Source organism: Pezoporus flaviventris, unplaced genomic scaffold (genome assembly GCF_033815535.1).
Source record: "Pezoporus flaviventris isolate CSIRO_AGI_PZ_B2104156 unplaced genomic scaffold, CSIRO_AGI_Pfla_v1 ptg000031l, whole genome shotgun sequence".
In the NCBI taxonomy this organism is placed as follows: domain Eukaryota; kingdom Metazoa; phylum Chordata; class Aves; order Psittaciformes; family Psittacidae; genus Pezoporus; species Pezoporus flaviventris.
Window position 1 is genome coordinate 66,430,405 of NW_026892579.1, and position 20,421 is coordinate 66,450,825.

The 20,421-nt window shown below is 39.4% G+C and overlaps 1 protein-coding gene across 2 annotated transcripts in view; it reads left to right on the forward strand.

Annotated features, from left to right (window-relative positions):
* The first annotated feature begins 16,321 nt into the window (after positions 1-16,321).
* FANCL (FA complementation group L) overlaps positions 16,322-20,421 on the forward strand; it is a 30,008-nt gene continuing 25,908 nt past the window's right edge. The window contains exons 1-2 of one of the 2 annotated variants that reach the window (XM_061461644.1): positions 16,322-16,486; positions 19,919-19,977. In XM_061461644.1, coding sequence (XP_061317628.1) covers positions 16,394-16,486; positions 19,919-19,977 — 152 coding nt within the window. In that variant the 5' untranslated portion in view covers positions 16,322-16,393. The remainder of the gene's footprint in view (positions 16,487-19,918; positions 19,978-20,421) is intronic. The other variant, XM_061461646.1, reaches the window with a different exon arrangement.

A 20,421-nucleotide genomic window follows, 5' to 3' on the forward strand; every position in this document is an offset into this window, starting at 1 on the left:
GCAGCAAAAAAAAATTATTACCTTCAGTGGGTTTGGATTAGTCTGCATTTTAATATACCTTCAAAGATGGGGTTTATACATGCATGGCTCCTCTTTTTCCCCAAAGACAGATCCTACTTTGTCTATGAGTCACAGTTTATTTGTTACTCCACTGCATTTTGGTCACCTCTTTCCTCCAAGTTAGGTCTTCTCTTTCCCAGTGCTGCTGACTGAACATGATTTAGGACTTCCTTTTATTATTTCATTCTCATCTTATCACTTATGTTACCCAAGCAGTCCCTGGCACGATCTGTAGTTGACTTTTACAATTTTATAAAGTTTTGGCTTTTTTCCTGGCGACTTATAATAGCACTGGTAAGCCATAAAGGGGAAATAAGATAGAGCTCAGCCTTCTGGAAAATATATAAACCAAGACAACACAAGATACTGCAAAAACTTACAACTGGTTATCACAGTGAGTACTGTAGGCTGGCTCTGATCTACCTTAAAATCATGATTATAGAGGTTTAAGCCAGCATTTCACTTGAAATTAGAGTCTACTATAAGGAATGGTACTGTAACAACAAACCCACTAAACTTCATGGTGCCTGTAGGACTCTACCCCAAATTTACATTTAAAACAAGATAACCTTGTATCTACCCTTTGCAGGATATTAGATACTGGTCTTTATTCTTCAGCCATCCAGTGGGTTTTGGAAGTTGCAATGCATACAGTTTTGTTTATCATATAACTTCCCTTCATATCACAGAGATATACACTAGAGCTAAGAGTGGCTGTCATTTGCCAACAAAAGGCTGTTATTTTTGCTGTTATGTGTCTGCATGCTGTTTTGACAATAACTCTTCTGTTTCCGTCTCCTCTACTTAAACTTCATAGCACAAACTAGATAATTTAGAAGATCTTCTGAAGACCACTACTTATCAATATCCCTGTTAGCTCCATCTTGTAACTCGCCTTTGAGAAAGGTGTCACTTGATTCATTCCTTTATTTGGATATTTACTACTCTGTAACAGGAGCTCCCAGTCAATGCTCTGGGCTCCACTGACAACCTTTTAAAAATATGCACATAAATAAATAGAATTTCCAGTTGCCACAAGATCCATCAGAGAGCACAGCAACAAAATAGATATAACAAAAATAATTTGTCCCTACAAAGTGACTGATCGTTCCAATGACCCCAGTGGAACAGAACCTGTATATCATTACCATAGCACCATCACCAATCCTTTCCACCTCTATTGTTATAGGATAGGGAGAAAGAATGAGCTGAAGGTGAGAAAACATGATTTTATAAACTGAAGGAAGGCACCTTGTACCAGCTGTAAGAGGGATGCTTCTAATATCTGTAAGACAGTGTAAAAGAAAGGAATCTGGATGCAAGAGATCCTGATTACATTACTTTAATCATCAGTCTTAACCTGGTGCATCAATTTCTGTGGATTTCTCCATAATTTTATTGGTTTAAAAAGAACACATCCAAGCTCATAATAGGCTTAGTTGGTATTATAGGAATATAACACAGCTACCTGCCAAACAGAATCACATACACACGTGGTTTTGTGAAATCTGAATTCTAGTATTGTACCACAGTGGAATCCTATTTTTCTCATAAAGTCTGCAACAAAGCTGTAGAGCTCTTGAGAGAGGAACTTTTTTATACAGCCTTTGAATCACCTTCCTTTTAAAATGCTGCTAAGTGTGAAATTAGTGTTGTCCCTCAAAGTGCATGAGAATAATTGTCAGTAATTGAACACAGTTTGGGGGCTAATTATATAAAAATTGATATTAAAAGAATACTACAGGATTGATTGAGTTTTGCAGTTCATATTTAACTTTCAAATTACTAGAGTTGAAAGGCTGTGGTAAGAAACAATAAAAATCCATTCCAAGCTGCTAAAGCAAATTAAAGTTTACTAGTCCTCTGAAAGGTGAATGATCCAAGTGAGGTAATGCAGGGAGGACAGTTAAAATGTTCTTGACATTTACCATAGATTTAAAATATCAGCTGGTTGGATGCCATATGTTGAACACATTTAATTGTTCCACTGAATTTCTGTTTAAATGGCTGGGATTTCTGTTTTCATTTGTCTTTAAAAGGAGGAAAACTCACAATGTCATGGAAGAAATGCCTTCTTTAGGTGCATCAACTCCACAATTTTGTGGAGGATCCAATAGAGTCAGTACATGCTGACGTGAGAGGAGCACAGCCTATCATGACCTTGATTTATACTTTTGAATGGGAGCAGAAAACTTGAGTTTCGGGGAGAATTTTTAACCACCACTTGTTCTAATTATATAGTGTCAGAAATAAATGGGATCTTGACAAAAGTAAAGCAAAGGAACTTACCACTTTTCCTCATGCTGGAAGGAACTTCGCAACCCCAGAAGCAGGTGAAGCACTTCCAAATTTTCCTGGAAGAAGAACTGTGAAAAAAATAAGACAGAAGGGAGAGAAATTATCTACATTGTATGCTGCTTGTCATAGGCTCAGAGGGTTTCAAAATCTATGTATATTGCATTGTATATGACATTGCATGGCAACCAGAAACAGCTGGAAATTGCTGAACAATTCAGGAAAAAAAATCGAACACTTATCTCTCCTCAAAAGTTATTGGTACAGAAACATGTCCTTTTACAATAAGCAGCATGGAGAGACCACAAAGTGATATTTCAAACATGCACATGACAGTGCAGAATGTTTTAGCTGTGAATAGCCAACTAACATTCAAAAGTCTGGACTAAAACAATTGAATTCAGAGATTTTAACTGAATTTGAATTGAATTCAGTCTTTTTCTAAACTGAAGCTTTTAAGTATTGTGAGGAATCATCGAATCATAGAGTGCTTTAGGCTGGAAAGGAACTTAAGACCATCTAGTTCCAATCCCCGGCCACAGGCAGGGATGCCTCACACTAGACCATGTCACCCAAGGCTCTGTTCAACATGGCGTGGAACATGATACCCTTTACAGCTTTGTTTATTTTCCTAGAAAAATGTTATTCCTTCTTTATTAAAAAAATCTGGAGGAGGTTTGTGAGAATGATCACTGATGTTCTTCTCTCAATGAAAAGTGGTATCTCTAGGAAGAAAGTATTACAAAACAATTTAAGATGAACACAGGCTAGCTAAGTATAAAACAAATATTCTTGTAAAATATTTTCAAAAAACATACATTTCAGTTTCCATGTAACTGTTTGGAATACCTTGCTATAACTAGTTATAATTTTACATACTTAACTGTGTCATGTAATTTGGATGTTACAAAACCAGTGAATATTTACGTTAATAACAAAAATATTTCTAAATGAAACAGCAAGTTTGAGAAAAATAACTGAAATGTATCTGAGTAAAAAAAATCTGTTTCAACAAAATTCAATACTAAACAATTAAAAAAATCCAAAGAAAATTAACTTCACCAGGATGAAGAGACATGAGGGAAGACTGAATATAATGTTTGCAACCTTTAAATGATCAAAAATAAGGAATCAGCCTTTGTTGAATCCTGAGATTATTCTGGGTGGTGAGGCACTGGCATAGGTTGCCCAAAGAAGAAATAAATGCTCCATCCCTGGCAGCGTTCAAGGCCAGGCTGGACAGAGCCTTGAGCAACATGGTCTAGTAGAAGGTGTCCCTGCTCAGGTTGGAACTGGGTGATCTTAAGGTTCTTTCCAAACCTAACCATTCTATGACTCTACCATGAAAGTCACTGCTTTAAGGAAAAAACTTCTCCTTCTGTTTTACTATTAGTATAGAGATCACAGACTTTGTGCTTCCAAGGCTCTGCTAAGAGCCACTATTGATTTAAGCTGCCCTCAGCAGCTGGGCTTTTTAAAGAGTAGCCATGGTATCTAGTCACATCTCCAAAACTCTCAGCTTTGGCTGGATATTAGTTATACCACGAGAGCTTCCATGCTGCAAAACTGGTTTTTGTCCAGACAAAATGTAATATTTGCAAAACCAAACTGCATGCCTGGGCATACGCACTCAAGAGAACAAAGACTAGATGGTCATGAAGAGATTGAGTTAATTACTCTGGTTCTGCATAAATGTTCAAACGCAGACTTTCTCAGTAATAGTTTATGACACCAGAAATAAAGGCAACATGCAGGAGTTTTGCAAATTGTGTAAAATATAATAGCGTAACAACATATGCAAAAAACCTAACAGCCACCCAATGCTCAAATGCTAAAGTACTAAATATGATTCATTAGAGAGCAATTAAAACACTAAGCCAAACGGTTCTTTCTGCACAGGAGATGCCACTGGCTAAAGTTATAAGCAGTGGAAGAGGAAACATGCTCAGCTATAACAGCCAACTACAAATGTATATGATTAAACAAATTTGTCCACTGAAATGAATGTACAAACTACAGTTAACGAATCTGATGAAGTTTTTAATGAACTGGCATACATTAAATACATATCACATTGCTATAGGCCCCAGTGTGCTTTCTGAAGTAGATGTGCCACATAAAACCCAATTAACTTTCAGAGACAGAATACAAACTGAACTTCACCAGATGGCTGAATCATTTGGAGTTAATTCAGACATTACTGACTGGGTTAATAGTATGGTCACTGTGCTAAAATAACAAAACAAGTTACGAGAACTTTAGAGATAAAGCCATGAGTAAGGCAATCCAACCTAGTAGGGGACCTAACGTAGTTCCCTGAAAGAGCTGGTGAAGAGGTCACATCCAGACATCAAAATGTAAGAGAGCTTTCAGTCTGGGATGTCAGCCAAGGAGCCTGGCAATTCTAACTCTATAAAGGATTTGTTCCTTCAAGCCTTTTCAGAAGATTTTCACAATTCCATCAGCACCTGATTTTTAGGAATGTCTTGTCACAGATTTTGAAGGGTGTGGACAGCATGGAATCAAGTAAATACTACTGACCTGCTGGAAAGTGATGAAGATTAGCTCCCAAGCAGAATGCTTAATTTCTATAAAGAAGAAAGAACATTAGACTGAGCAGAAACACACTTCCTGGTCAGCCTGGAAGAATCTGGTTATGTAGAAGAAAATAGCAACAAAAAGCCAGACTTGACCCTGTAAAAATGGATTTAAGTGAATGACTGGAATATCCCTAAACAAGGGGCCTGGCATATACTGATGGGCTTGTTTCCATATGTGAACATACTCATAAATTCTTATGGCTAAGTACTTCCGTCAAGCAATACATAATGACAGCAGGTTGAATGGCCGAAGAAAAGCCTTCAGAATACATGAGACATTATCCTGCCAAGTACTGGAATATTTTGAGATGAAGCAAGGTCCACAATCTCAACTGTGATAGGGACTATTTTATTATTTAGGGACGTGTGCTTCTAACCCTATGCAACATAACAGAATGCTCACACTTCTTTTAATTCAGAAACAGTCTCTTGTCTAATGCCTATGAAATCGGGATTATTTAGAAATAAAACCAACCCATACACAAATGATTGTTTTCGTACTAACACCTCTGTTTTGAAAAACAGATGAATTATTTTGCTTTTTCTAACTATCACTGCCATTTTAAAACATGCATAACCAAGATTTGAATGTTCTATAGCTAGCAGGAATCCTCACTGCTGTGAATGCTGCCTTGTCTTTAGCTGCCTTCAAAATGCAAGTCCAAGGTCAATCTGAAAACAGATTTTCATTAAAAATAATTCTTCCTTACAAACAACTCACACATATTTCTGAGTAGTACAACATAACAAGACATTACCCAGTTTCACCAGAAAAAAATCTTTCAAGCTTTCAATAGCTTCAAGGCCATGCAGTTTGAACAAGGAAACTTCAAAGCTCAGCCTCAAATCCTAGTTCTTCTATGACTGCACTCTTAGTAAAGCCTCTCCCTATTTTCTTTGTGGTCTTTCATGACTTAATTAGAAACATCTTTCAAAGGCACTTCTTTTATTTTTTACTATAGTAGTATAACATCTGCATTTTCAGCAATATGCTATTTAATCACATTGGGTTATAAAGTGAAATTCTTAGTACTTAGTGTAATATCTTGTAGAACCCATACATTTGGTCTTTTAGTGTCCCTGACTCATCATCTTATATTCTTTCATCAACATTTTAATAGCCACTCTTAAAAATGTAATTTGATGTATAATTCTCTAAACCTGTTTCAGTTTTGTTGTTTCTTTAAAAAGTAACTTCTCCTGCACATGTTTTCTTTCTGTGATTACTGCACCTGAAACTAATTCCAAGCATTCAAACATACAGACTTAAAACCAGGGCCAGCAGACACTCAGAAGCTCAAAAAACGTTGCTAGGTTGTGTTCTTCAGTATTCTTAGATAAGAAAATTCTGATAGTGTCAAGACTGTGACTTCCAGTTTTGACTGAAACTTGTTCTGTTATGCATCTAATGTAAGGTATGCGGTGTTGTTAGACACCTAAATTCTAACTCTCTGTCAGTCCCTATGTACTTGCTGTGTTGGATCAAGCACTTACTGTCTGCAGTTAGTCCTGTTTTCCAGTGTACTTTAAGTCAGAGACTCTCAAAATCAACTGTCTGTGGCTGTTCTGTAGCTGACTAACTGGGTTTAAGCATTTATCCAGTTAATTTCCTTCTTGTTAATTTGATGAAAATAAAACTCCATACGGTAAAGTGGGATATCTGTATTTCAGGGAATTCTGGATCAAAGCTTCCCTGAGCATAGCACCTACTTAAAACCATAACTGAGCAGGACAGCTCCAAAATACATATTTATGTTAAATGTGTAAATATTTTTCTCAATGACTCTTCTTTCTCAAATGTGTGGGTTGAATGGTCATGCTTACTTCAAGAGGAGTATTTACTGTAAGCAAGCTACCTATGAGACTATCTGCTCCTTTCTTCTATACCAATTCATAAGTAGTTATCAGAGAAAAAAAGGACCAGATTGACAGTGAAAGCACAAAAAAAAGAGTTCCACTGCAACATCCTTGGTGGTGTTCAAGGCCAGGCTGGACAGAGCCTTGGGTGACATGGTTTAGTGTGATGTGTCCCTGCCCATGGCAGGGGGGTTGGACCTGGATGATCTTAAGGTCCTTTCCAACCCTAACTACTCTATGATTCTGTGTTTTCCCTTTGACATATGTCTGCTAGTCCTTATAGTACGGGGAAACAGGAAAAATCAAACTTGAAAACATGTTTTAAATTCTGGTTGCAACAGTAACTGGGCAGTACTGGTGCTTGCTTATTCAGTAGCTGTGCGCATAATGGCATTTGCATGAGGCTACTTGGGTTTTAACCCACATTCTGCAGAGTGAGCAAAAACGAGATTCTATTTTCTTCTTATGTGTTTTAAAAAAAAAATATCTTGTATACAGATATGTACTACATATTTAATGATGCACATGGAAAACTAATGTTTCTGTAGGAATAAGGGAATGTACTGAAAAAAAAAAAAATCTGAATTTTGTCTATGGAGATTTGCTCCACTAAACTGCATTGGTCATTGCAAATAGACAGGTTCCTCTGGGAACCAATCCAGAGCAAAAGCCCAATTTTAAGTGCTTTGAATTGCTTTTGAGAAGGTTGGGTTCTTACTATGCAGATATTGCTTGACAACAATCAAGTCAGCATATGGGCAGAGCCACTAAGAATAAGATAGAAGTACTGAAACTCTAGGGCAGTATCTCTGCTTTCAATATGGATGTTGAAAATCAGCCTGCAGATATGTGGCCCTTGCAGATTCTTCACAGCATACCTCCCCTTTGGAGAATTCCACCAAACCTTGCAAACTGAAACCCATAAACATTCTTAAGACTTCTACAGCGTGCACAGAGAAAGAAAGCCAACCTTGCCAGTTACTCTGGATAAAGAAAACCCTTTTTGTACTTATATCTTACAGCAAGTGACCAGTTCTTTTTTCCTGGGGTTGCCACTGGAGTCTTCATGTCTCAAAATGCCTACCTCTTACTTTCTTAAGCAGAATCTTTAAAGCACTTCAGTCCTTGAAGCACCATTGGACTGAATATATGTTTTTTGACTCAGGAGTGGTAATTATGAAACCTTGTTTCAAAGGTGGAAGCACTCTGTATTGCAACTTATATTATTAGTTAATTCTTAGGCAAGTCATAATTGGAGCCATAGTACTCAGTTTCATTACACATGAACAAATCTGGAATGAAGCTCCTGCAGTCAGGTTAAAGTCAATGAACTATATAAGATTTATACTGGCTCGACTGAGATCATAAATTGTTCCTGTAATTGGACCTTTAGTTTTAAATATAACATTTGCAATTGGCAGCTCTGCCCAAGGGACAGACACAGTATCTCGACAGAGTTCTGAACCTATTAGAATTAGTTGGGAGACAGCGACTACATGATGAATGTCCTCTTTTTAGTTATCTTTTAGAAAATTAGGTGGTGCTGAATTTGAAGTAGATTATCCTTGATTTTGCATCTGCAACATTTCTAGACCAGAAAGATTGCTAACTTAAAGCAGAAGAGGGTGTGATGTCCATGTCAAATTTTTAATTTAAAAAAAGCTGTAGTTGGGTTCAATTGACTGAATGTCCATTTGCAGCTGGAGTGCATTAGATACATTCCAGCATTTTCCACTTCAGTTTAATCCAAAAGGAATTCAGTTCATGTGCTTCAATACCACATCTTGATGTGAATCAAAGCACAGACCATCAGGATAATCAGATTCCCTTCAAAAGCACAATACTGATCTGAACTAAAATGACACTAAAAAGAGAAGTACAAAAAGGTGTTTGTAGGCTTTGCTGAAGATTGTTTATACACTCAGTGGAAATTCTCTTACAAAAAGGCCTGCATTCTTTCCTGAAGTGGGAAGTTAGGGCAAGAAGGCCTGTGAATGAAGTGCTTTATAAAACAATAAGATAAAATGAACTTGTCAAGATCAAACTCCAATTGCTGTTTTTTAGCCAGCTAAAACTAATCATGTAATGTAAGAATGGCATAAAAGACATCTCTTAGGACTGAACTGTTCCTAAAAGAAGCTATTTGGAAAGGAGCAAGGACTTACTGAGATGACACTAACTTTTCTGCTGACCTTTAAGAGATAACTTCAATTCTCGTGTAGACATTTTTAGCCCAAAACAGCGAACCTGGCTGGTTAAGGGCTTAGATACAGGCTTGCTCCCTTTTATATCACATCTTCCATTTTCAGTGCAGATGAAAGCCCTTATGTGTTGATAATCCTTTTAACTCCTTTTCCACAGTTCACCCTCATAAGCAAGACAGCCACCCTGGCTCTGGGTTTCTGCTTCCAGATTTTCTGGAAAAAGCAACATAATATGCTTCAATAGCCTTCATCAAATATTTAAATCAACCTGGATGGCTTTGCTAGAAGCAGGAGGATGTACTGTGCTCCCTCACTTGGACTGAGCAGCTGAAGAAGCACTTCTTGGCATAGAAGGATCAGTCAGGTCAACAATTTCTTCAGCATCTCCAACCAGTGCAGCTATTCATAAAAGTAGTATCTGTCCATGGCCTGACATTGGGGTACAAATCTGCAAGTTAACTGCATGCTGCAGACACAGCCTAAATGTAATTAGATCTTTTGTTTAAGAATAAACTGACTCTAACTGCTTCTTGGGCATGTGGTTCCTTCAAGACAAAAAGGCAAATAACTCAGTTACATTTAGAAAAATGGCTTTAATGAACAGGAAAATGGCATTTAATCTTTTGGTGCATCCTGCATTTTATGAGTAAATTCCTTGGGAAACTGTGTAAATGGAACATAATTATTTTTAAAATAGAATCTTTTGTTATTAGCTACATAACTGTCATGTGTACATAAAGCACCCTGCTGTACAGACAAAAGACTGGAAAAGTTTCCTGGAGAGTTTCTGCTATTGAAAGAATAAAAATTGAAGCAGTGGGGTGAACTTTTGGTTCAAACACTGAATGCTAAACCTGGCTGAGAGAAAATCGCTTTATTCTGATAACCGGATTAGTTAGAACAAAAATAGAGAAAATTAAGAACTGAAGAGCAGAAAATTAAGGTGGAATGCAATTTAAAGAGTAAGTAGATGATGTAGGCTTTCATTTTCATCCCCCCCAGTGTCCAGCTAATTAAAATTACAATCAAAATGAAAGTCTAAACTTGTAAATATCTTTAGCTAATGATTTTGTCTTTTTAATCATCTTCACATTCAAAGACTTTATTTTATTCATTTAGAGCTTTACAATAAAATGAAATTGTTTTCCCTCTCGTAAAATCCTTTTAATTTTTGTTATCTGTTTCTTTTTATATCATATATTATGTATTTTTCTTTTTTCTTTCTAATTTCTGCACAGCATTCACTACTTTTATAGTCTGTGCTCCTCTGACGCATTTACTTAAAACTGGTATGAAGCTAAATGTAATAAAGTGCTATAACAAACTTTTTAGCTTAGAGTAAAATCACCAGAGTTGCAACTACTGGCTTGAAAACTAACCTAGACAAATCAGCTTTCCTCATAAAGTGCATGTGCAGAGACAATGAGGTTTTAAAGCCACTGAGCACATACAACTTTAAGTTTAGACAGACCAACAATTCATCTTTGTAAGACAAAAAGTGGATTTGCCCCAGATTTGCCCCAGTTTATCGACTGCTACCCTTGAATAATGTCTGGTTTTGCTGTGAGTTTTGAGGTAATTCTTTTAAATGGATCAAGAGTTAAGTCAGACATTCTTAATGTACTAGGCAGCAATGACTCACCTTTCTGACCTTAGTGTTTGAAAATTAGCGTTTGCCGTGAGTATACTCTGTACCTCCTACCAACCTGGGAATATGGAGTAATTTTATCATTAAATATGCATACAAATGTAGTTCTTTCTTGTTTCACATGCTTATGTCACCATGAAGCCCATGAAAACATATTTGAGTTTGCTTCAGAATTTTTATTATATAACCTTTCTAAAATGTGGCAAGGAAACAATGAAAATGTAGAGAAAATAATGCTCAGTGCTATGGCTCTGTCTAAATGATTTTCCTCACTTTGGATAATACAGGCATTTTATTTTGTTTTGCTAGACAATATCGACTTACAAAGGCATGAAGGCTGGAACTTAGCCAGTCATAAGCATATACTTTAACACCATGCAAATACAGCACTTATTTATTAAGCAAGTGCATTTCTACTTCAGTTACTTGCATGATCCAACTATGCCGTGAAAACTGAGGATTCTGAACCGGATATTGGGAGTTAGACTGTGCACTCTGAGCTATGCTTGAGAAATGGTTTTGAATTCTTGCAGCATTTAGAAATCATACAAGAAGGCAGTACCAACACCCAAGTAAAATGCTGTAAGTTCAGAATACTCAGGTTCAGGGGCTGGCTGATGGACAAAAAAAAATCAGTGTGAACACATCTAAAGGTGCTAACTTTAACTTCATAGAAACATTTTTCACATCTGTAATGACTGTCACAGGTGCTACAAGTCCTGTGTGTACAGGAGATTCCATTCACATGCAAGCACAGACCACAGGTGTCTGCAATTTTGAATAGTTTTCAACCTACCTGGGAAGATTTATACTGTCAGTCATGACTCTGGTATCTGAATTATCTCCAGATAAAGCCTACTAGGAGCACACAAGAGACCTGAAAAGCTATCATGAAGTAACTGACAAATGGTTTGTATGCTATAAAAATTCTAGCTGGAACAAAACAGTATTTTCACTTGCTTGTTATCTTCACTTTCATTTTCTTAGGAATTAAGAGGAAGGAAGATGTTAGCATTGTACTCTACCTTGTGAGATAAGAATCACTTTCATATTGGTGTACACATCCACTGAAATAGTCTCATTTTACACTAGTAAAAGCAAAGCCAGATTTTGGCCCAGCATTGTCTGGAATCTCTAACAACATACATTCCCTGGTTCTGAAAGGCAAATTTCGTCTGGCTACTTGGAAGATCTCCAAGAGTTTGTACTCTGCAAGGTTTGAAAGGGATTAACTGCATATTCTTGTGCATTTAGAATCAATATAACATATGGATTGGCCTCATCTTCTTGAGTTGCCACTGACCGCAAAGGGAGTATTTGTACAATTCAGACAGATGTAATTGGGCTCAAAGCCTCCGTGGGTTTTATGTGCAAAAGTTAATTTATGTGAATGTATTAATGTTAATACATCAGTCATTTCACCAGGTCACCTGCCAAAAAGAGTGCCAAGATTTTGCCTGTACATACAGAGATGAACAGGAGCTTTGAGACCCTCTACACCCAAGACATTTTAAAATATCCAATGCTTACTTAATCATTTTATGCTGTTAATAGATCAATCAGTGTTCTTGATTTCAGTACCAGCATGTGCTTTCTAATACGAAAGTTCTTCAATACAGAAGAACAACTGCATTCCAAATCATCAAACCAGACACATTTGCTGCTTCAGACACTTCTGTTAACAGCTGCGCTGCTTTGTAGTGAGGTATTATGAGACACCCAGAGTCTCCATCTAATTTTGTGAATTGTTAATGACACAAAATGGTTTGAAAATAGCCAGAAGTAAAAGTACAGTGTAAAACAACTCTATGAAAATCACTAGAAGTATTTTGTAGCAAAAGCTCTTTGGTAAAACAAAGGAAGGGTTGCAGGAACAGGAGGAAGGTGAAGGGAAGAGAATGACTGTCACAGAACAACAGTGAGCCATTCAGTCAGAGCAACAGTACAGTAAAACCTTCTCCAGATGACAAATATGGCCTCTAGGTTTAGTCACAGAAAACTCCATCTAATCCCAATGGCTGCTAGTGTGTCTAAGCTGTCTTTCAAACAGTGGAAAATTGAAGCTCAAGACAGAGAAACCCTTGAGGAGGTTTAAATGTTACTTTTTTGTCTAGGACCTCAGTTAAGTTTCACTGGCTTTCAGAATGTACTCCTTAAATGTAGCTTTTAGGCGCAAGCAAGCAAATTTACCTTTAGTAAAAAAAGGTACAACTGCATATTAACTCAAAGTATTCTTTTGCAATATTGAATTTCATATGCTTTTACCTTTAAGCCGTCATTAGGGCTCGAATTCTTAAACTGTGGTGTATGGTGCATTTTGTGAGGCCTGTGAAGTTGTTCTGTGTTTTTAGGTCTGCTTAAAAGACAGCTAAAATACGTAGTAGATTTTTCCTAGTGTGGCTTTCCATTAGAAACATCTGCTTTTAGCACCAGATTTTGTGGTTGCTAGGTAGATGGCAAATCACCTCTGAAGAGGTGCTCTCTGAAACAGAGATGTTCTGTATTAAAAATAATCTTAACTACGAACATTTAAAAACACTTGATCGATGGCTCTGAACTCTCAGTAACATTGACCTTCAGTGGCTTGAAATACTAATGCAATTTTTCAATTTGCTATTATAAAATCCAGATTTCATAAACATATTATTATCTTCCCATTTTGATTACTTATTCCCTCGAAGGTCTACAGTGCTTTTCTCTAACATCTAAATGGAAATAGGATTAGGATGAGATTCTGTCACTCGGGGGATTTGTGGAAAAAAGGCGGGATATGCACAGAAAAGGTCATTTCTTGGGGGCGAGATGAATAAAATGACACAGTTATGAAGAAGGACAGCAATAACAATATTAGCAATTTTGCATGGTTTTAAATTGATTGCTTTGTTGGAGATACTAATGTTGGGGAATAACACACTTATTTTCTTGCCTTTCATAATATCCTTAAGTATACTTAAAAATCAAGCTCTTAAGAAAGCTACATTATTTCAATAATGTAGGGGGGGTTAGGTAACTGAGTGGGTTCATGTGAATTGTTTTCTGTGACTGTACTTGCTCTCTGACTGCTCATGGGATAATTTTACTAACATCTGTTGCTTTCCGGTGCTAGGTCTGCAAACTGTTTTGTCACTTATGATTTTTTTATTACTTAGCTGGTTGAATGTGATATCTGAATGGACAGATAATTAATAAGAAACTCCATTATGATTTTTCTGGCAAACCATGATTGCAATTAAGTTGGCCTGTGGCTGAAAGATCAAATCAGATCAAACTCCTTTCCCTTAACAAGTGTATCTATCAAACCTCCTTGCTTTTACTTTGTTATTGTCATGTCTTAAAGATGCTGAAGTCTGTGTGCCAGATCAAAGTAACAGGTTTCAGTTAAATGATTTTTTATACAAAGCTTACAAGTGTGCAGTGCATACGGTGTAACATAGTGACTGATGTTCTCTGGGCCTCAGTACTAAAATATTTTATGGTTCTGATATTGCAGTATTTTTATTTAGATAAATTACTCCATAAGGGCACTTGGCTAAAGTGATTTCACATTTATTTTAAAGTCAGAGAGTAAGAGAAACATGGCTAAAAGAAGAAGAAAAACTGTCTTGAGTTTTGCATTTGATGCAATTAAGAAATAATCTCTGTAGTTGGTAAAGTACAGAGATATTTCACAATTCAGTAATTTTGAGTGTAATGCATATTGAGAGAAAACAGCTCAATAAATGTTTTGAGCAAAATGAAATTAATAGATACAAAGGACACAGTTTACTATGAAGGATTGATTAACTGCTCCAGATGAGCCCTGCTGGGTATTGAAATGCACACCAACAGCTTGAGGGGAGCAAGCCATGTCCATGAGTTAAATATAGTGGTATTTAAGCCCCTTTTGTGCACCTATTTAGAAAATATTTCTTGAACTGGTAACTGAGTCTTGCATTGTCCGAAGTTCTCTGGAGGACAAAAATGTGATGAGAGCAACATTCTTGCAAAGACCTCCACTGCTAGAACATGTCCTTCTCAGGTACACTGAAAATTTAAGTCTGGAAATCATCAGTGATACCTATGAGCTGTAAAAACAACAACAACAAAAAACAACAAACCCCAAACAACCCTTGTTAGCCAGCACTGAGGATATATTGGGGTTTTTTAGCATGTATTCCTATGATGAAGTGGCAAATCTTAGGACTCCTTCACCTTCCTATTGACTCTTGCTAGTGCATTGTATGCCAGGTGCTTGGGCGAACCACCAGCAGGATTTAGATGTAGGACAGAGGAACTTTGGCAGCACGCAAAACAAGCAGAGAACATAAGAGACTAACACCTAGCTCAAATGAGCAAAGCTTCATGTTCATTCCCTCATATAGCAGCTGTATTTCTAATAGCCAATATAAAATTGCAAAGGGTTTGAGCCCTTTTGACTCCTATTTCCATGCAGTCCCCATGTACAGGTGCCCCAAGCTAAGGAAACAAGACATAACTGCAGGTTAAAACATTTCATTGGGGTTTTTTGCTTCCCTATCAAGTCATGTCTTCTCCCACAGGTACTGAGCTGCTGCCAGCAGAAACAGTAGTTCTCCAACTGCCTTCAACTTGCAGCTGCTTCCCAGTTTCCTGGCCTGGAACAGCCGTGCTCCTGCTGATACTGCTTTGTCTATATTTTCCTGAGCCTTTTGCACTCAGTTCCACAGCAAGAAGCACTGGTTTAAAGATATAAACAACTCAACAGGTGCTGGGAGGAACAACCTCCTCTATTCCAAGAGATAAATAACTGTAAAAGTTGTATACATTTAGCCACTTCAGCCATTCACACCACAACCGACAGTGGAGGCCTTACCAGATGACCTGCAAATATATGACCTTCTAGAACCTTCAGCAATACACTGCATGCAAATGAGACTGCATTTGTGCCCAAGGGAAGCAGCCTCCGGGTTTCTCTGAGGCTACTCCTCCAAAGCTAATGCAACAGCCCAAGTAGGTGACTTTGGTAAATCACCTACCACTTTGTAAGACCTTTTTTCTTTCTTAAACTTGTTTATTTAGGCAGAAGCTGCATCTTACTGTGCTTTATGTGATGCCGAGCCACAAAGTTATGCAGAGTCGTAAGTCCTCGTGAAACACGTATAAGCCCCAATGTTTTCTTTAGGTCCCCTCAGGCTTTCCCAAACGCAGCCCACCCAGGAAAGAGAGGAAGTTTTTTCATCCAACACTTTAGTGAGAAGGCAGAAGAGCTCTTACTGCTCTAAATGTGTTGCAGCAGAAAACACAGTACAATTCATGGACTGGTTGGGGTGGGAAAGGACCTTAAAGCTCATCCATTGCAACCTCCTGCCACGGGCAGGGACCCCTTCCACTAGAGCAGCTTGCTCCAAGCCCCTGTGTCCAGCCTGGCCTTGAACACTGCCAGGAATGGGGCAGCCACAGCTTCTCTGGGCACCCTGTGCCAGCGCCTCAGCACCCTCACAGGGAAGAACTCTGATATTCCTAGAACCCAAACCAATGCTCTGACCAAGCCAGAAGTTACCCCCTTGCCTTGGCTTCGCGTTAAGAGCCTCGCCCGACGTTATCCTCACTCCTCCATGGCGCCCGCTTCCCCCGCCTCAGGTAACGGCCGGCACGCGCCCGCCCGTCCCCTCAGGCGCGTGCGCCGACGGAGGGCGGGGCCTCAGCCAGAGGCGCGTCGGATTCGAACGGCGGTGGCGGGCGGGAAGGAGCCGGGCAGGAGCGGAGCGGTCATGGCGGGTTCGGCCGCTCTGCTCCGGCAGTGCCCGCTGCTGCTTCCACAGAACCGCGAGCGGACCGTCTATGAGGGCTTCGTCACCGCGCAGGTACCGCCGGCGGTGCTCGCTCGGCCTCAGCTCTCCCTCCCTGCGGGACCGGGTCTGTGTGAGGGAGGAGCGTTTCCCGCCTCGTCCCCGGCTGGCAGCTTCCCTGCCGGGGGCGGGGCCGCCGGGGTTGTGAGGCAGGAAACGGGGCACTTCGGCAGCGCACGGGCCCTTGCTGTGTGCTGACGGTGCTGTGCCAAGGCGCCCGTGCCGCGGTCCTCCGGGTTCTCGCTGTCTATGCCCGCCCAGCTGCTGGTGTTGTGGCAGCGCGGGCAGGCTGATGGCCTGTGGGCCGGGTTTGTTGTGCCGGCGTATGTGGTTTGGGGGCAGGTTCAGTGTGTCTACACTCTAGGCCTAGGATAAAGCTGCGTGGAGACCTCATAGCAGCCTCCCAGTGTCTGAAGGGGGCCTATAGGGATGCTGGGGAGGCACTCTTCATTAGGGACTGTAATGACAGGACATGGGAGAATGGGTTAAAACTGGAACAGGGGAAGTTTCGACTGGATATAAGGAGGAAATTCTTTCCTGTTAGGGTGGTGAGGCACTGGAATGGGTTGCCCAGGGAGGTTGTGAATGTTCCATCCCTGGCAGTGTTCAAGGCCAGGTTGGACAGAGCCTTCGGTGACATGGTTTAGTGTGAGGTGTCCCTGCCCATGGCTGGGGGGTTAGGACTCGCTGATCTTAAGGTCCTCTCCAACCCTAACTGTTCTGTGATTCTATGAAGCAAGTGTCTAATTGTGTGTATTTTCTTTTCACTTCCTGTGTTTCTGAGGTTAAAGCTTAAGTAGCTGCATCATCTCACTCAGGGTGTAGTAAGTTACAGTGTGGGGAGAACAGCACCTGGGATGCATTGAGAGTGGATGCTCTAAAGACAACTCTGCCATCAGAGGCACTATGCAGTGATGCTGCAGGCGTGGCTTGTTAATATATCACACATGCATGTGCAGACAGACCACAGAAACAGTTCTTTGCAGGTGTATTTTTATTTAGAAATAGCAGGGATTTTCCTCCTGTAAAGTCAGACAGCATGGTCTGTGTCAAACTTGCATTTCCAAAAGCATCGTTTTTGCAGTCAAAATACAGGAAGGTTTCCTGTTTAACCTGCTCTGGGTGGCCTGCCTTGGCAGGTGGGTTGGACTAGGTGATCTCCAGAGGTCCCTTCCAACCCTAATGATTTTGTGACTCTTGCATCCAGCTTTCACAAGACATTTGGAAGTGTGTTCTTATGTTTGTATGACTCCAACAGATGTGACTTCTGAACTGCTGTGTGCTAGAATGCGTCCTGGATTTAATGGGAAGCTTGGGATGTGAGTGTGAGCGTCTGTTCTTAGATCTGATTTACTTTTTTTTTTATTAGGGCTGAGGCCATAGCATAGCCAAGTCTGAGGTTATGCACTTAAGCTTTGGAGGAGATTGGAAGTACTTGATGTGCCAATGGGCTATATTCAGCTCAGAAACAGATATCTTAAAGTCCTTTCCAACCCTAACTATTCTATGGTTCTATGGTCTTGGTTTTACTTGTGATCATCGCAGGAACACTGAGGTTGAAAGAAACCTCTGGAGGTCTTCTAGCTGGAGCAGGTTGCTCAAGATAGTGTCCCGCTGTGTTTTGAATGCCTCCAAGCATGGATACTGCTAATGTCTTGAATGTTCCAGTGTTTGATCACCCTCACTGTTACTGAGTTTTTTTCTAATTGCATTTAGGTGAAATATCTTGTATTTCAACCTGTATCCATTGCCTGTAACCTTGCTAGTATGTGTCGCTTGAAATCTGCACCTTCTTTAGTCATAGAATCTTGTTTTGGAATGATTAGGAATGACCTACCATGGGCAGGTTGCTCAAAGCCCCATCCCCAGCAGGTATTTGTACGCCCTGGCAAGTTACCCTCTGTGCCTTCTTTTCTCCAGTCTAAGCAGGCTCTCCTTGTATGTCACGTGCTTCAAGTTCTTAATCACCCTCATAGCTCCTCACAGGTTTAACTCCAGTATGCCCATGCCTCTCCTGTACTGGGGACCCAGCACCTCAGGTGTGCCTCACCTACCCTAACCAGGTATGAAGGATCACCTCACTCGACCTATTGGAAATGCTCACCTGTGGCAGTTGGCCATCTTTGCTGCAAGCATGCTGTTGGCTCAGGCTCACTTCAGGTCCACGAGGACCACCTGGTCCTTTTCTGCAGTGATGCTCTCTAGCTGATCAGCCACCAGCATGTGCTGTTGCATGGTGTGAATTCTCTCCTGGTGCAGGACTTTCCACTTTCTTAAGTTCATGAGGCTCCTGTCGGCCCATTTCCTCATGCTGTTGAGGTTCTTCTAACTGGTAGCACAGTCACATAGTCTACCAACCATTCCTCACAGTGTTCTATCCTCTGCCAACTTGCTGACTGAGAGTCACTAATGACACAGTGTTGGGCCCAGGACTGACCCCTGGTGAGCACCATCAGTCAGGGACTTCCCACTGGACTTTGTCCTGCTGATCACAATCCTTTGAGCCCAGCTCTTCAGAAAGTTTTCAGCCCACCTCACTGTCACCTCATCTAGTTCATCTTTCTTCAGTTTGTCTGTGAGGACATTGTGGGAAACACAAATAAAATCCTTTCTGAAATTGAGATAAAGCATCCACTCTGTCAGTCATCTAATCACAGGAGGAAATCTGGGTTTGTTCTTCACTTCCTGCTGAAGAAATCTCAGAATTTGTGGATATAATTCAGGGTATGCTTAGCTGGAAGAGAGTCTGGAATAAAAGTTTTGAGAGGAGTTAACTGCCCTCCTTGCATCAAGGAGGAGTTAAACCTGCTAGCAAACCTTCCTTATTTCAGTTTTATTTTGATCATCTCATAAGAAAGTAGGAGTATCACAAATAGGGACAATTACTGAAAATACAAGTGGGTGAATTGCATTAAAAAGAAAAAATGATTAGATCCGTGTATTCGGGACTGTTTTTGTTTCCAGTTTCTAAAGACTTGCAGGATTGTGTTGTGGATCAGTGCCCAGGTTCCTTTCAGTGAAGTACTTTTATGGTAAAAGTCTGCTTTGACTTTTATTCGAGTTGAAGACAGACTTTTATGTGCTTCAGCATAACTTGGATTAAATTATATTACTTGGTTTTGCCCAGGTTTAGATGATGTTTATTTTTCTTCTGAAAGGTGTTATTTTTGCTTTATGAAAGGTGATGCACTGAAAAGCTTTTACTAGATACTCAGAGTTAGAGGTCAAGACTGCTTCAACTTCAAAATTAAAATCAGTTTTATTTCTACCTGTCACTCATGCTAGTATTTTTTTTCCTGAATAAAGAAATCCTGAATAATATTCCTGAAAGTCACATAAGACAAACTTATTTTCTTAGTAGCTGATCTTATGGGGAATATTTACTACAAGTGTCTACTTTTTTATAGTTTTCCTGACCTTCCTATTAACTAAATGATTATTTTCAAGGGTAGAGACTTCCACATTAGGATACTGTTACCAATGGATTGTCAACTGAAAAATGCAAGGTAAGACAGTTTTATGAAAGCAATTTGTAAATGTATATAACAGAAGTTTATTCTGATAAAAGCAATGATGGATATGCATATGAATTATTCTTTTTTCCCATATCAATGTCAGTAATTAATTCTTACTGATTTCTAGTTAACCTTGCAAGAATATTCTTCAGTGTTAGTAAAATCTTGACAATAAACATTGCTTATATCAAAATATTTTCTTTAATTAAAACCTGTTAATTAACTTTGAAACCTGTTGCAATTAATTGGGTGTATTTATATAGAAAGGGAGGAAAAATGTTCATTTAAGTCAGATTATTTGTGTGTCACCATTTGGAAAACAGAAAATTCAGTGCAAAGTTGTAAATTTAAGCAATTATGGACTTGGTGAACTTTTATTTAAAAGCTCTGTTTTTATCACTGTGTTTATCACAGCAATACATGGAGATGTGTGTG